At 34.3% G+C, this 15,448-nt stretch overlaps 2 protein-coding genes across 4 annotated transcripts; both read left to right on the top strand.

Annotated features, from left to right (window-relative positions):
* The first annotated feature begins 1,143 nt into the window (after positions 1-1,143).
* On the top strand, positions 1,144-3,413 carry LOC130941782 (putative pentatricopeptide repeat-containing protein At1g03510). Its single transcript, XM_057870373.1, has 2 exons — positions 1,144-1,206; positions 1,479-3,413. The coding sequence occupies exon 2, from the start codon at positions 1,503-1,505 to the stop codon at positions 2,787-2,789; it is 1,287 nt and encodes a 428-aa protein (XP_057726356.1). The 5' UTR covers positions 1,144-1,206; positions 1,479-1,502; the 3' UTR covers positions 2,790-3,413.
* On the top strand, positions 2,794-12,594 carry LOC130941783 (DAR GTPase 2, mitochondrial). 3 transcript variants are annotated; one of them, XR_009070711.1, is made up of 11 exons: positions 2,794-3,034; positions 4,477-4,678; positions 4,800-4,904; positions 5,770-5,847; positions 7,617-7,767; positions 7,915-7,985; positions 8,832-8,928; positions 10,251-10,456; positions 11,098-11,392; positions 11,648-11,804; positions 11,933-12,594. XR_009070711.1 is itself a non-coding variant. In XM_057870374.1 (9 exons), the coding sequence occupies exons 1-9, from the start codon at positions 3,003-3,005 to the stop codon at positions 11,335-11,337; spliced, it is 1,182 nt and encodes a 393-aa protein (XP_057726357.1). In that variant the 5' UTR covers positions 2,795-3,002; the 3' UTR covers positions 11,338-11,558. The 3 variants fall into 3 exon arrangements, 1 of the variants encoding a protein (XP_057726357.1); XR_009070710.1 differs by having other exon boundaries at positions 11,648-12,594; XM_057870374.1 differs by lacking the exons at positions 11,648-11,804; positions 11,933-12,594 and having other exon boundaries at positions 2,795-3,034; positions 11,098-11,558.
* The last annotated feature ends 2,854 nt before the right edge of the window (positions 12,595-15,448 follow it).

Genomic DNA, 15,448 nt, shown 5'->3' on the forward strand with positions numbered 1-15,448 from the left:
CCTCTTCGCACTCAATCGATCATAACTTGAGCTATAGAAGTCCAAATGAGGCGGTTTTAGTTGCGTTGGAAAGTTAACATCCGGAACTTTGCAACGATATATAATTTGCTGTAGTTACCTTGCTGTTAGGCAACGTGCACACGTGAAGCACACGTACGCGTGGATTGTGCCGTAGACAAGTGACGCGTACGCGTGGGCGACGCGTACGCGTGATAGAGCCGCGACCTATACGTATCCTCAGCGATTTCTGGGCTGTTTTTGACCCAGTTTTCAGCCCAGAAAACACAGATTAGAGGCTACAGAGTGGGAGAATCAGATTCATTCAATCTTTCATACACTTCACATTCACATAATTTTATGTTTTAAATGTAGTTTTCTAGAAAGAGGAGAGCCTCTCCTCTCTCTTAGGTTTTAGGAATAGGATTTCTTCTTCTTCTCAATTCCAGGTTCAATGTTCTTTTAATTTAGTTTCTCTTTTATTTGTTTATGAACTCCATGTTAGATTTGATTTCTTTATTTAATGCAATTTGAGGTATTTCATATTTATGATTTTAATTTAGCTTTTTACATTCTTAGCTTGTGTTGAGTAATTGGAGATACTTGAGTTATCAAACTCCTTGTTGATTGAAAATTGGAATTATTTGCTGATTGATTTGAATTCTCCTGACTCTAGTCTTTTCTTAGGAATTAACTAGGACTTGAGAAATCAAATTGATTTATCCACTTAACATACCTTCATAGTTAGAGGTTGACCAAGTAGAAGCAAAAACCAATTCTCATCACAATTGATAAGGATAACTGGGATATGACGTCCAGTTCTTATACCTTGTAAGGATTTTCATGATAATTAGTTTACTTCCTTGTCATTTACATTCTTTGTTTAAACCTTTTAAAAATCCAAAAAATACTTTTCTCATAACCAATAATAACACACCTCCCTGCAATTTCTTGAGAGACGACCCAAAATTTAAATATTTCGATTATTAATTTTTATTGAATTTGCTTTAGTGACAAACAAATTTTTGTACGAAAAAATTCTTTACTGATTTAGAAGCTATACTTTCAATGAGATTTTATTTATAAAATTCTTTACTAGCATAAAAATACGTTCTTCAGCAGTTTACTCAAAGAGATTTTCAATTTTGTAACGTCCACCGAATTACCGAAATCAGCCGAGAGCCGCGCACAAAGCTGTGTCTTCAATCTGTGAGTGTTTTCTCTTCTCTGACTTCTTGCTGTTTCTTCTCGGACTTAACTTGATTTGACTTTCACCTTCAACTTGAAATGAAACTCTCCTTTGGTTCTGTTATCGAACGTTTCATTAGAACAAATATTACATAAAACACATTCAAAAAACGAGCTAGATATCCTAATAGCCATAGGAGAGCCCTTTGGGTTGAATCCATTTCCCACGCTTAGAAAGGTTCATCATTACCATAGACATGGCTTAATTAATCAATAACCCAAAGGAATTACAGGGTGGATGTCTTAGTCAACTGATCATGGGATCTTACTCTACCAACCTTACACGCTTGCTTTCATTCACCAAGCACTTATCCTCCCACATAAGCGGTGGTCGTCAAGAAGAAGCGCTTGCTGTTTTCCGACACATGCATTCATCTCTTGCCTTGACTCTTGATGCCCATGTCTTCTCCCTCATACTCAAATCCTGCACTGCCCTGAATCGCCCCCAACTTGGCACTTCAATCCATGCTCATGTCTCCAAAGCCTCCTTTCTTTCGAACCAGTTTGTTGCCAGCGCTCTTGTGGATTTGTACGGGAAATGCGTCTCTGTTTCTTCTGCACGCCAGCTGTTTGATGAAATTCCCAGTAGAAATGTAGTTGTGTGGAATGCAATGATATCGCTCTATTCACATTCTCATGAAGTGGGTAATGCTTTACAGCTGTTCCAAGCCATGGATATCATGCCTAATGAATCAACTTTCAATTCAATTATAGCTGGTATGGCAAGACTGGATGATGGGTCATTCAAGGCTATAGCATTCTATAGAAAGATGATTGAACTTGGATTGAAGCCATACTTGATAACCCTTCTTGCTCTGCTTCCTGCTGCTGTTGGGGTAGCAGCTTTGAATTTGATTAAGGAGATTCATGGTTATGCAATAAGGAATGACATCGACTCCCATCCCCAGTTGAGTAGTGGTCTAGTTGAGGCGTATGGCCGAAGTGGTTGCCTTATGCATTCACATTGCGTGTTTTGGAAAATGAAGGAAAGGGATTTAGTTGCATGGAGCAGCTTGATATCTGCATATGCTCTCCATGGGCGGGCAAGGGATGCTTTAGAAATCTTCAAGCAAATGGAATTTGCAAAAGTGCAGCCTGATGGGATTACTTTTCTTGGGGTTTTGAAAGCTTGTAGCCATGCTGGATTAGCTAATGAAGCCTTGTATTATTTTACTAGGATGTACAAAGATTTTGGTGTTGAACCAAATAGTGATCATTATTCATGTTTAGTTGATGTTCTGAGCAGGGCAGGCAGGTTACATGAAGCATATCAAGTTATACAAGAGATGCCAGTGAAAGTCACTGCCAAAGCATGGGGTGCCCTTCTTGGGGCTTGTCGGAACTTTGGTGATCTGGAATTGGCAGAGATTGCGGCTAGAGCTTTGTCAGAGATTGAGCCTGATAATCCTGCCAATTATGTGCTGTTGGCAAAAATGTATGCTAGTGTTGGGAGACAGGAGGAAGCTGAGAAAATTAGAATGCTGATGAAGGAGCAGGGAGTGAAGGCAACAACTGGAAGTAGTTGGGTTGTGTATTCAGAATGATGACATTTGGCTACATGTGTTTCATCTGAAATGATGTTCTTGTAGAAGGATGAGCACATTTACGGGGTTATCTTAATGAAGGAGGAAAATCTTGGACTAGTATTGCAATTTTCCCGACGAATGCTTGATGAATGTTTCATAATCTGAAAAGATTAATTGTTTTAGAGATGTTGCCTCTTTCACTATGTACTAACTCCGGGAAAGTAGCAATGCATGAGATATCAAGATGTGTTCATGACTGACAGGTAAGGCAGACTGGGTGGGAATATGGCACTTGCACTTCTTGTCAAGGTTTTCGTGAATGATCTCCTTTTAGGTCCTGGGATAAAGATTACTTTGTCATTAAGATGGAGATAGATGTGAAAAACCCGTTACAGGAATCCTTCATTTCTAGCATCGGCTACCGCTTTCTAGCAACAAGATAATTCAAACTCAAAATGTTACATTGATCTATAAACTTAAGAATTATACTTTTCTCATGATTTGTTTTATTTTGATGGAAAATAATGATTGTATTGCTGTTTGTTTCCTCGACCTGACAAGAGGAGAATAGTTTGCCAACCATGGCACCATCCGAATAGAGTTTATTAGTTATATTCAAAGATTGGGTGATATTATTTGATACATGAATTTTAATTGCTCCATTCCATTCCTTTTTCTTTATGCTGGATCTTTAAAAATTTGGTTTACTTAAAGTAAATCAAACTTGGTGATTAGGCATGTTTTTCTGACTAATCTCTATGAAGGCTTAATTGACAAGTTTTATCTAATTGGTCTGTATGTGTCAGTCGTAGACTCACATACATCTCTTCACATTCAATCAGTCAGGGACAAAATTTTCCAGATAACATAGATCAATCAGAATGAGGAGTTATAGAGTATAGGTGTATAGACACTAAGAGCAGTAGGTAACTGCCTGGTAGTCAGTGACAGCTGTAACTGTAGTGACTGCTCTACCTCCAACTATATTGTGTGTGAATGAGTTGTAATTACAGAATATATAAGCCCTATGTATTCTTCAATCACAACTCATTCATGCACAACCAATAATATCACATTGAGAGATTCTGATCCAATTGTCTGTTCTCTCTGAATTCTTAAGGAGAGCACATAATTTTTGTCATATTATTTCCAAAACTCGTGATTCTGTTTTGAGAACAAAAATGTTTCATTTTTATAAACATGTTTGCAAAAAATCACATTAAAATTCAATCTTTAAAACACTTTTTGAGAATATGTCTATATTTAACATCATAAGGTATTTTTGTCAGCATGTTCAAAAATTGAAGACAGTTTTGGTAGTTTACCCAACGTATGCTTCTAAAAGTAATTTTCTTTTGATGAATATTTTACTATATTGTAAGAGACAGCTACATATTTGATAATCAATTTTATTATATCTGTTTTTTAATATCAATTTCTATAGCTTTTCTTGCGGCCCTTGCTTAGTGTTGCAAACATGAAGTTTATGAGCTTAGATGTCAAAGAAAATTAGTGAAGAGTACTTATTGGTGCCAAATTTTATCTTTGCCGGGCATCACAGTTACGCTTGGCTATTGAATGACCAACACATATGATATAAAAAGCCTTGTTTTATTCACTACTTAGTTAAACTAATTGACAAGATGGGTATTCCTGATTGCTAATTTCCATGTTTTGAAAAACAGTTATAAATTTCTGCATGTAGTGCATGGCCATGTTCAACATCTGGTATGGCAGCAACAGCAACACATTTTGCGAGACAAGTAGGCACAGCTGTAAAGGAGAAAATTGGAAGGACAAAAAGAGCACAAGTACCATGGTACACCTCTCTGATGGCTGCTGCTTCTCGTGCACTTGTTGAAAGGTTACCATTGGTGGATCTCATTGTTGAAGTCAGAGATGCAAGGGTAGCATGCCACCGCAAACTCTTGTGCTGTTTCAGTCCTCTGTAAATCGTGTTTCAGCTTCTATCTTTTGTTTCTTTCCCTTATTTTAAACTTACTTTTTTCTTCATCCCTCTAATTTCAGATTCCTTTGTCTTCAGAATGTGAGTTATTAAGAAACAACCTATGCTCCTCTAGGCAAATTATAGCACTGAACAAAGCGGATCTTGCTGGTCGATCTGGTTCGCAAGTATGTAATCCTCACCCTTTTTGGTTTTTCTGTTTTCTGGGCATTTTGGTTTCTGAAATGGGGACACTTTCCAAATACACTTAAGAATGCTACACCACTTTCACAATAATATTGTAATATTATAATACATGACACTGGATAGTATTCATTCTGACTTTTAATTAGAGGGCATGTATAGTTAAAAGTAAAATATTCATCAAGTATGTTCCATTGGTTGCTAAATTAATAAGATCTAAAGACTGTAAGTATTCTTCAATGTGAGCTTTCCTCTAGTTGTTGAAATTCTTGGTAGAGAAGGGGGAAGACTTGAAATTAATGAGAAAAGTTGCATTTACACAATGAAGTTGTTAGCTCATATATAGAAGCTTTGAAGAAGTTAAACTAACTGAATAACCAATAGTTACCTTCTACTAATTAATTAATGGACTAATCTAACAAAGGATGATTGAGGTTACCTTATTCAATCTATAATCACACATTGTAATGAGTGAAATTAGGCATCAGAGAGAAAGTTATAGTAGGAGATATTAATGAAACTATAGTTTTAAGTGGTTTGGTCATGTGAGAAAAATTGCAAAAGCCTTGGTAAGAAGATTAGATAAAATAGAGGGTGTTCCAATAGTTAGCAGTACAAGGAAACTAAGAAAAATATAAACAAAATCATTAAGAAGAACCTATATTAAAGGACTTGTTTACCGACCAAGGTTATTTTATGAATAATGATGTTATTCGATTCATTTGGCTCCACCAAGTGGGATAAAAGGATTCTGGTTGTTTATGCTGGTAACAAGCGACATTTGAAGTGTTTTAGCTTCTGATTGTGTATTTATTTCATAAATTTTTCTTGTAATCCATTTGTGAATAGGCATGGACTGATTATTTTAGGAGAACAAATTGCATATCATGTGGAGTCGACGCTCATAACAAGGAGAGCACCAAAGAGGTAAACTATACTGAATGTGTACATGTACATGTGGCATGATGCATCAATGGTTTTGTTTGTAGCACACAGTATTTTGATTTGTTTCAGTCTAGCAAATAACTTTTGTTCCTTAGAGAAGTCAGTTTGAGATTCTGAAATTGTTTTCTGTGTTGTTGCTATTCTGAACTCCTTTTTTAAAGTACAGTTTTATTTTATCACAACCTTCACGGTTAGTAATTTTTATTTTTATTATTATTGTTATTGTTATTGTTATTTTCTTTTCTATTGTTTCACATGTGGCAAAAAGATGCATATTGTAGTGAGTGGAATTGTGAAAATGAGATTCTCAATTGATGTGCAGTGATTATATGATTATAAAAAGAATTTGGCGTCTTGAGTATTCATGTGTGTTCTCTTGTAAATTCAATTCTAGAATATGTTCTCTAGGGCTCCGTTTGATAAGTGTCTTAGAGACACAAATACATGGACACAGAGGTATGCAAAGATGTTTGGTAGCACTGAGCCAGAGAGACAGAAACAGCAAAACACATGGAGGGACTGAAATACACTTCCTCAATGCACATATTAGAAGGAAGAGTACTTGTGTGTCTGTCTCAGTGTCGAGTTCCACCCTATCCCTTGTCTCAAATGCAGCCTAGTAGAGAACATTCTATATTTGAATAAATGCATTTGGAATAAAGCACTTTCCACACGATCAAATCCTGTTTATATAACTATCCTTTACAAAGCCCACCGCTCCTGCTGCCCAATGTTCAATTCCTCAGCCTATTTCCTTGCTAACCCATAAATGGCTGTCAATACCTCCAGTTCAAGATCAAAATATGACCCAGCACCTATTTTCTGAGCCTCAAGCATAGATGGAGAAAGGCAATTTAGGATTCTTAACTCAGCATTCTCTGTGGAAACATCTGATGGTTTGCTACTGATTTTGTAGGGAATATGAATTCGTTCCACTTTCTTGTTAGTGGATATATCAACCGTTAGATATAGTTTACTCACCAATTTGAATGGTGATATCATAGAAAGTCACATAAGGTGAAATCGTCTTGAATTGGCTGAAATCTTCTCCTTCATTGTCTATATGTTCACTAAGGTAGTGTTTGGTGGAGAGACAGAGACAGAAAGACTGAGACTGAGAGACAGAGACTGAGAGACAGGGATTGAAACAAATCTCAGTATTCTGTTTGGTGCAAAATGAGAGACAGAAATTGAAACAAGAATGAAACTCTAATTTAATTTGCACAAATGATAAAATTGAAATTAATTAATTGAAATGAAAGTATTTAAGGTATAAAATGTTATTAAAGTTTCAGTCTCCATCTCTAAAAATTTCAGTCCCCTGTGTCCCTACTTTTTGGAGGTACTGAAATACTGAAATTTTGGAGACAGAGACAGACATTTTAGTATCAGTCTCTGAACTAACAAACACAATACTGAGTCTCAGTCTCTCAGTCTCTGTCTCAGTACCTGCAAACAAACGCTACATAAAGGTTGCTCCCAACCTCATCTTGTTGGCAGGCAGTATACCATGTCCTGCTTTGTTATCTTTGGTTTCTCCTGCACGTACAAAATAATTCTTTCATGAAAACTTAAAATACACAAAAGAAAAGGGAAAAAGATCTTGTGCATATTCTACAATAGAAATATGACAACCATGAAATGTGCTAAATAGAGTATAATTTTGATACATCTATATTGATCTTATTTTATTGATACTGTTTTTCTAGTTGTTCATGAATTACTAATTGGACTTTTTCCTTTTGTAAAAGCTTTTGGGCCTTATACAGCGGCAAGTGAGAGAATTGATGGGAACTAGTCATGCTAATTATACTGCAACAGTGATGTTAATTGGAATTCCAAATGTTGGAAAGTCAGCTCTTGCCAATTCCTTGCATCAAGTGGGGAGAATTAGTGCAGCAGGTATTTAAATTTAAAATTTTCTTACAATTTTGATGTAGAGTAGTTGACATGCTCAGCTTTTGAAAAACACAAGTTGATGTGTATTTTGTCAGTTTGATGAGTTCTATCTTGTAAAATTTATTCTCTATGGAAAAATTCACTTTATAGAAAAAGGAAAGTTGAGGCATGCAACTGTGAGTCCAGAACCTGGGGAGACTAAAGACATAAGAAGTTTTAAGGTTAGCTGTGTTTTATCCCTGCAGTTTGTATAATATTTGAATATTTTTGTAGAATTACATATTTGTAAAACTCCAAAATAGTTTTCTTTCATCCAATATTTCGTACTTCTATTTGTTGACTTCCCAAATAAATTTATTCTTTTATAGGTGAAACAAAAAAGATTGTTCAAATCCTGTGTCTAATGCTACCTTCTAGCTTGCTCTCTGTTCTTTAAAAGTTTTTGACAAAGTTTTGCTGTTTAGCTTTGATAAAAAGAATATAGTAAGGCTCAGAAGAATGACATGAGGTTTGGGGGACAAGTGACCCTCACAAAAGCAAAAGGATTTAGATCCTCTAAAGTTTGAATTTCACTTTAGAAAGTAAAGTGTGATCTTCTACCTTTAAATAGTTTCTCTTTCATATTTATTCTTGGTCCCACCTATGAAATTAATGGTGAGAGATCACACTTTACTCTCTAAAGTCAAATTCAAACTTTAGAGGATCTAAATCCAAAGCAAAAACAGATAAAAGAAAAGCAATTAATGAAGCATAGTTATTCCTACCTTATTTTCAGGAACTAGTAGGAACAAAATTTGCATCCAATTTTGTTTTTAATTGTTATCTAGCAAAGACTCAAATAAAGCATATATATATATATATATATATATATATATATATATAGTTTTTATTTTCATAATCTTATTTTTTGAGGTGTGCATACCCTTAAGATGCTAAAACCAAGAAAATTGTTTATATGTCCTAACTTTTTGAGCCGATGACAAGTTAATCAAGAACTTGTTGCAAATTTTGTCTTAATTGCATCTTTTCATGCTTTTCTCTCTGCTGAAACTTTGCTTTCCATTCAGATTGGTAGTCATCCCAATATTTTTGTCTTAGACACACCATCTGTTTTATCTCCTGATGTTCCTGACGTTGAAGTACTATCAAAACTAATTTTAACAGGTGTGTTAAAGTATTTTTATCCTTTTCTTGTGTTTGCTGTGTTGTGTTTATTAAACGAACATCACTTGGTTAATGGTTAAAATGATTTCTGAAAGATCACACGTCAATTTGGTCTTCGAAACATCAGAAGCTTCAAATTAGTAAAGATACAACAATGAATCAAATCGGTCTTCTATTAGATGATAACGTGTCACATAATGATTTATGCCACGTGTCATCATCATACTAATGGAAGGGTCAATTTGACTCATGGTTGTATCTTTTAGGATCAATTTGAGGCATCTGATTTTTTGAGGACAAAATTGAATGCACATGTGATCTTCCTCCTCATAACTGTACTTTCACTCTGGTCTAACAAAATCTCTTCTGCTATTAAGAAAGAAGACCATATAGTCTATATTGAATTTGCATTATTGTGTTTGGAATCCAACAAACCTAGAGAAGAATTGATATAGAAATCAAATAATGTATTTGGAATTTAACAAAATAAGAAAAGAATTCGTAGTCGAATCCTATACTTTTCATATCTTATATTTTGATATGCCACCTTGTTAGATAGGATATAATATGATTTGGATTTATTTGAGTTCTAAATATTTGAAAAGACTATTTCATCCTTTAAACTTTTACCAACCCTTAGTACCAATAAAAAAAACTTTTACCAACCCAAACACAATGCTCCAATTGATGACCTTGCAAAGAGAGAATCAAATTTAAGATCTTTTTTAAACATAATAATTGATTTGGAAATCAAGGCAATTGCAAACCCATTCTTTTCATAATTATTCCAAACACGATTTGATTTATCAGTCAAATCAAATCAATTCAATTGAGCTTATCTTAATTCAAATCATTCCCCTTTCTTTTATATTCCAAACACACTCTAAATTCCTTTAAATAAATGTTTAGAATACTACAGGCATATAGAAACTTAATGAACTTAACTATCAGATCCAAAACTAGTTGAGTTGGCAACTATTAAAGTTTATTCTTAAAGATTGGACCATAAGACCATTCTGCCTTTCTTGGTGCAGTTAACGATTTCATTTTTCAAATGTTCTCATGGCACAATATTTCTTCATCTTCTATGCTTCAAGTTATCTTCCTTCATTAAGAAAGTGCAGAATTGTTTTCATACCAAATTCCTTCCTTCACTAACAAGCAAACCCGTAAAAGTGAAGCAAACGTACCACAAAAACAGCTATCCTCATGAAAAGCAATATACTATTTCTGTTTTAGTTTAGCTTTTGTAGTTCAAACTTTTGGATAATATCTACATTTTGTTGATAGAAATCATGCCTTTGTTTTAATTCCTTATGCAGGAACAATCGGAGATTGTTTGGTCAGTAGAAAAGAAATTGCTAAATATTTTCTGGCGATTCTTAACTCTAGTGAGCAATACAAGAAATGGGTAAAATTATCAAGTGATAATACTGTCGGAATATACCACGGTATTCCAACAGGGTGTTTGACTTTTTCTGAGTTTGAAGGAAAGAAGAAAAAGCAAATTCCAACTGATCACACGCAGGTATTTTTTAACTTACTAGCTTACTGCATTGATAACTTGACTCTTCGTGTAGTTGACTTTCAATTGTATAGTTAAAATATAGTCATTGTTACATTCTCGTTAAAACAATAAGATTTGGATTCTGGAAGCGGAAGAATGAAAGGACAATCGAAAAGTCGAACACTAATAAACGGTTCTCAGTAACTATACAAACTTGTTAATCAATGGAGTCAAAGAATTGTTTACATTTCTTATGAAGTTTGCATATATGCTATTTGGACTCCTACCAATGACTCAGCTATAGGATTTTCAGATTACCTTGGAAGTCGCAAGATTCAAATCTTGGTTTGGATGACAAAGTGGCATGTACATTTTGTTGCTTCATTCCTTAGTATATCATAAATATGAATGAATTATACTCCAGATATTGTTTTATTCCCCTGCAATTAATCTTAATCTTTGGTAATTATATTTTGTAAAATGAAAATATAAAAGTTAAAGCCTCTCATTTATATCGTTACTTAAACCCAACCCTACTCCCCTCCTCTCCCCTTTCCTTCCTCAGACACACAAAAAAGTGTGTATTTGAACAACTGAGCAGTCTCCTCTCTTTTATTTTAATTATCTACTTATTTTAACTTTTTCTTGGTGTGCATGGGTAGGATGACATAGTGTGCCATGTTCGGCGAACCCTTTTTGAAACAGTTTCATCTTTTGATGGAAACATAAGCTATGAAGATGAAATGGGAACACTTATTGCTAGGCAGTTTGCTGCATTGCAAGAAGCCTTCCATGTTTCAGCTGAATGTGGAGAAGATGCTCATGTCAAGGTTGCTGGGAAGTTGCTTAATCTTTTCCGCACGGGTCGACTTGGACATTACATTTTGGATCATCTTCCATAAAATTTCACTAATCATTGCAGTCAATCCACTGGATAATAATAATAATCTCTTCAATGTAAGACCCAGGCACTTGAACTGGTTGGATCTATTTCAATCACCCATAAAACTAATTTGATTATGGAAGTAGAAACGCCATATTGGTATATCATAACATTGTCGTACAAGTCCTTGCTATAAGTAATTAAATAAATGTATAATGTTGCAATATGTCTCTTATTTTACACCAACACTGACGTGTAATCTCGTGTTAAGTCTCAAAGTAGTCCCTAATGTTGCACTCGAACCTGATAGTGGTTTCTGAAATTAACAGTTATTCATATTCATCCCTGAAGTTATACTCCGGGATCCAAAGTCGTCCTTCAAGCACTCTTCGTCCGCGAGACGCCATCAGAAAGTTGATCTGAACTAATTTCTGACATGCTGGGAAGACAACAGATAGCTGACCTGGCTCTAGAATCTTTTTTATGGTAATTTGGTCCCTGAACCAAATTTAAAAACCCTAATCCCCAAATTAGCTTCACCATATCCAAAATTTCTCATTATGTGTTCTGCTTGATTATCTACTTCATCTCCAAATTGAAATGATGATGAGTAGCGTGAGTAATGTGGTTGGGAGCTCGAACAACCTATGCTCCAATGGAAGCATTGCTAGGAGAATCATCAGTCGCGTTTTTCATATTGGTGTGGGTGTGGGTCGCAATCGGTTCTGTGATGGTCAAGAACGGATACTAACCCAGGAATGCCCTTCTTTGGTTGCTCAAACTATAATGTAAGTGGTTGTTCTTATTTGTTGTGTTTCTGGATATAAAGTTGTCACATTGACTTCCAATCTTTCTTGAATGTGGGTATAAACGGTAGGTAAGAGGTGGTGTGGGCCGTTTTTGTAGACAGATAAAATTAAGGAAAAAAATGTTGACAACAATTAATGGCATAATAGGTCCTTTGATCGACAATGAAAAATAGAAGATGAAGATTGCGTAGAAGCTTAGAAGCCTCGAGTCTGAAGTTAAGATTCTAAAATTAGGTGGGGCTCTGTTGTTTGTATGCATGTTGGTTATTAGGTAGTGGATCCTCTCCAGTGAATAAAAAACTGGATGGTGTGCAGTGTTTAATCTAACCATTCACCACACTCTCTTTCTTATTTATTTCTGGTCCCACTATTAAAATCAAAGGTGAGAGATTGCACTGTATTTTGTCAAGTGTTGAAAAAACTGGAGAGGATCCATTTCCTTGGTTATTATAGTTATTTTTTTTTAAAGTGGGATAGACAATTCGAGCAATTGTATTTTGCTAAAAAGAAATGAGACGTGGATATACACATTATGTTCCTGTAAATGTTTTTGGTTTACAAAGAAACGGAAATGGACATTGTTTTACATTACTCTTACTTGGATATTATGGGATAAAATAAAACCAAATCAAATACAAGTAAAAAAAAAGTTATAATTCATATTCATAATATAAAAAACACATCCAAAAAAAGGCTTCCAGAACCAAAACACTAGTCACCAAATATGTCAAGGTTGTCAAAATATAAACCCCATAGAAGAGTAGGATTCTAATTAAGAAAGCATACAAAGGAAATAGTCTAAACAAAGCGCGGAGACAAAGACACTAATTGTCCCTACACATAATAATCTAAGTCATTATTTCTTTGGTTCTGAGTGGCTTGAATCCAGGAATAGACATAAATCTCATGAAGTTTGTAGGCCTTGAAATAGTCCTCTTTGTTGCACCTTGCATGGGGTTAGGTGGATTAGTTCTTATTGGTGAGGTGCTAGCTGGTTGGGTGGTCGCAGGTGGAGTGTTTGTGTTTTGAGAGGGAGAGAATATGTTGGATTAACGTTGAGGGAGGGGTTATTGAAAGCACTTTGCAAATGAAACGACGTAGTTTCACAACAATTACATACCAAAACAAATACTGCATTGTTTAGAGTTTGCGAATGAAACTAGTCCAAATCAGCTTTTTGATGGCGCCTCATGGATGGAAAGTGCTTGAAGAACAACTTTGGGTCCCGGAATACAATTGTTAATTTTAGGAACCATTATGATACTTGAGTGCAACTTCAAAAACCACTTTAAAACTTAATTTTGCAATCTCTATATTCTTAAAGTCTGACTATAATGAGATATCTAATGCGAGAGGTAAAATCCCATATTTTGCGTCGAAATGTTCGAATGTGATACTTAATTTATCCCATACTTAGTTTTTCTTATATTAAGGTAAATAATAATTTTAAATTATGATGATTAAGTAATCATAAATTATGTGTTAACCTGTTTAGGGATACTTCTGTTCATTTCTATAATATTATATAGGAAATAGAGATTACTACTCTCATTTTCAAAAATAGAAGTAATACTATCATTTTTTTATTATATATCATCAAAATTAATTTATGATTTTCTTTAATATGGGTTAACATATTTTTTATATTCATTTTAAATCAAAGTTAGTAATTTGTATGTTATTACTTATTAGTTTTAACTTAGAATATAGTAGTTAACTACAAAAATTAAGGAGACTATGCAATGTATTGTACCCATTATACACATACATAGCCCTCTAATTTTTGTAGTTGTTCATAATTGTGTCCAACTTAGTTATTTTGCTATATTCTGCTTAGTTAATTGCATTCTTCTCAGTTGCTTTCCAGGTCAACAATAACTAGGTAACAAATATTGACACTAAACATTTCTCAGAAATACGTATAAGGAATTCAATCTCAAGGTAGAGATTTGGAAAATTGAGTCCTCTAATATATCATGTTAGAAAAGCATATAAATATCCCTACCTTAATCTAAGCTGACAATAAGTCCTCAGACCTCTAAACTCTTAGAACTCACATTGTTCTTGTTATTTAAAATTCCTAAGAACCTGCTTCCTGTTATCTATTCCTTCTGTTCTTTGTTCCTTTATCCTCCTTTTAGTTCTATTTGCATTGTCATCACCACTCAAACACAAGGAAAGAAATTGATACGAACTAATTGCAATTGCGTAAGTTAAACAAAGCGTCAATAAAATACAATACACAGAATTACTTGGGAGATAAATTAACAATCAAACTTACGAGCCACATTATAATAGACCCAATGACCCAGCAAACGATGAAAAAAACAAAGAGCCCAGCCAAAATAGTAAGGAGAGGAGGTCCCTGACCAGCATTGCTTGTTTCTTTTGAATTTGAATTTGACCCTTCATTGGGTAGTTGTTTGCCACTAGAGTTGGGGTTTGTTGCACAAATAGTCAATAGCCTTTGATTTATTTGCAATCTTGTTTTGAAGCCTTTGCACCTGGATATAATTAAGGACGCAAGTCGTAAGTGGAAGTGTTTTTGTTGAATTGCTAGAATGAGATAGAGCAATTGTAATAGCAAACATCACAACTTTTCCCTTGTTTTTTACTTATAGTTGGAAATGTGATGATAGATGAACACGCAAATGCATGAGTTATATAGAGAACCAATTTTTAATTAGTCATTATTTTTTGAATTGTCATTTTTTCAGAGGATTTAGAATTTAAAATGTATGATTTAATATTTAGAATTTAAAATAAATTAAAATTTAAAGTTTAAAATGTAAAGAGAAAAAAATAAAAAATTATCTCGATATTGACTGAAAAATAATGAGGTAATACCCAGTTTGATCTCAAAAATTCTCAAATCTAAGTGCTCATAGAAAAAGTCCCGATTTTTTAAAATGACCAAATTAGTCCTAAATTTATAATTCATAAATCTCTTTCGTCTCTAATTCAAGTGTCATTAACACTCACATGAAGTGTTAAAATATTAGCGTGGTGGCATCCCCGACAGTAAGGTTGATGTGGCTAAGATTTCAATATGATTAAATAGGTGTCCCAAATTAGTTAATTGGACTCATTTTAGTCTCCCCCAATATAAAACCAATTAACCATAATGAGTTTACTTAACCAATTTAGGACACATATTTGATCATATTGAAGTCTTAGCGATATCAGCTCACTGTTGACTGTTGAGGATGCACGCCGACACTTTAATGCTCTATGGCAGCACTGTTAACAATTGAATTAAAAACGAAAAAAATTCACAATTTGTAAATTCAGAAGCAATTTGTTCATTTCTGAAAGTCATTC

The sequence above is a fragment of the Arachis stenosperma genome, chromosome 7 (assembly GCF_014773155.1).
Source record: "Arachis stenosperma cultivar V10309 chromosome 7, arast.V10309.gnm1.PFL2, whole genome shotgun sequence".
Classification (NCBI taxonomy): domain Eukaryota; kingdom Viridiplantae; phylum Streptophyta; class Magnoliopsida; order Fabales; family Fabaceae; genus Arachis; species Arachis stenosperma.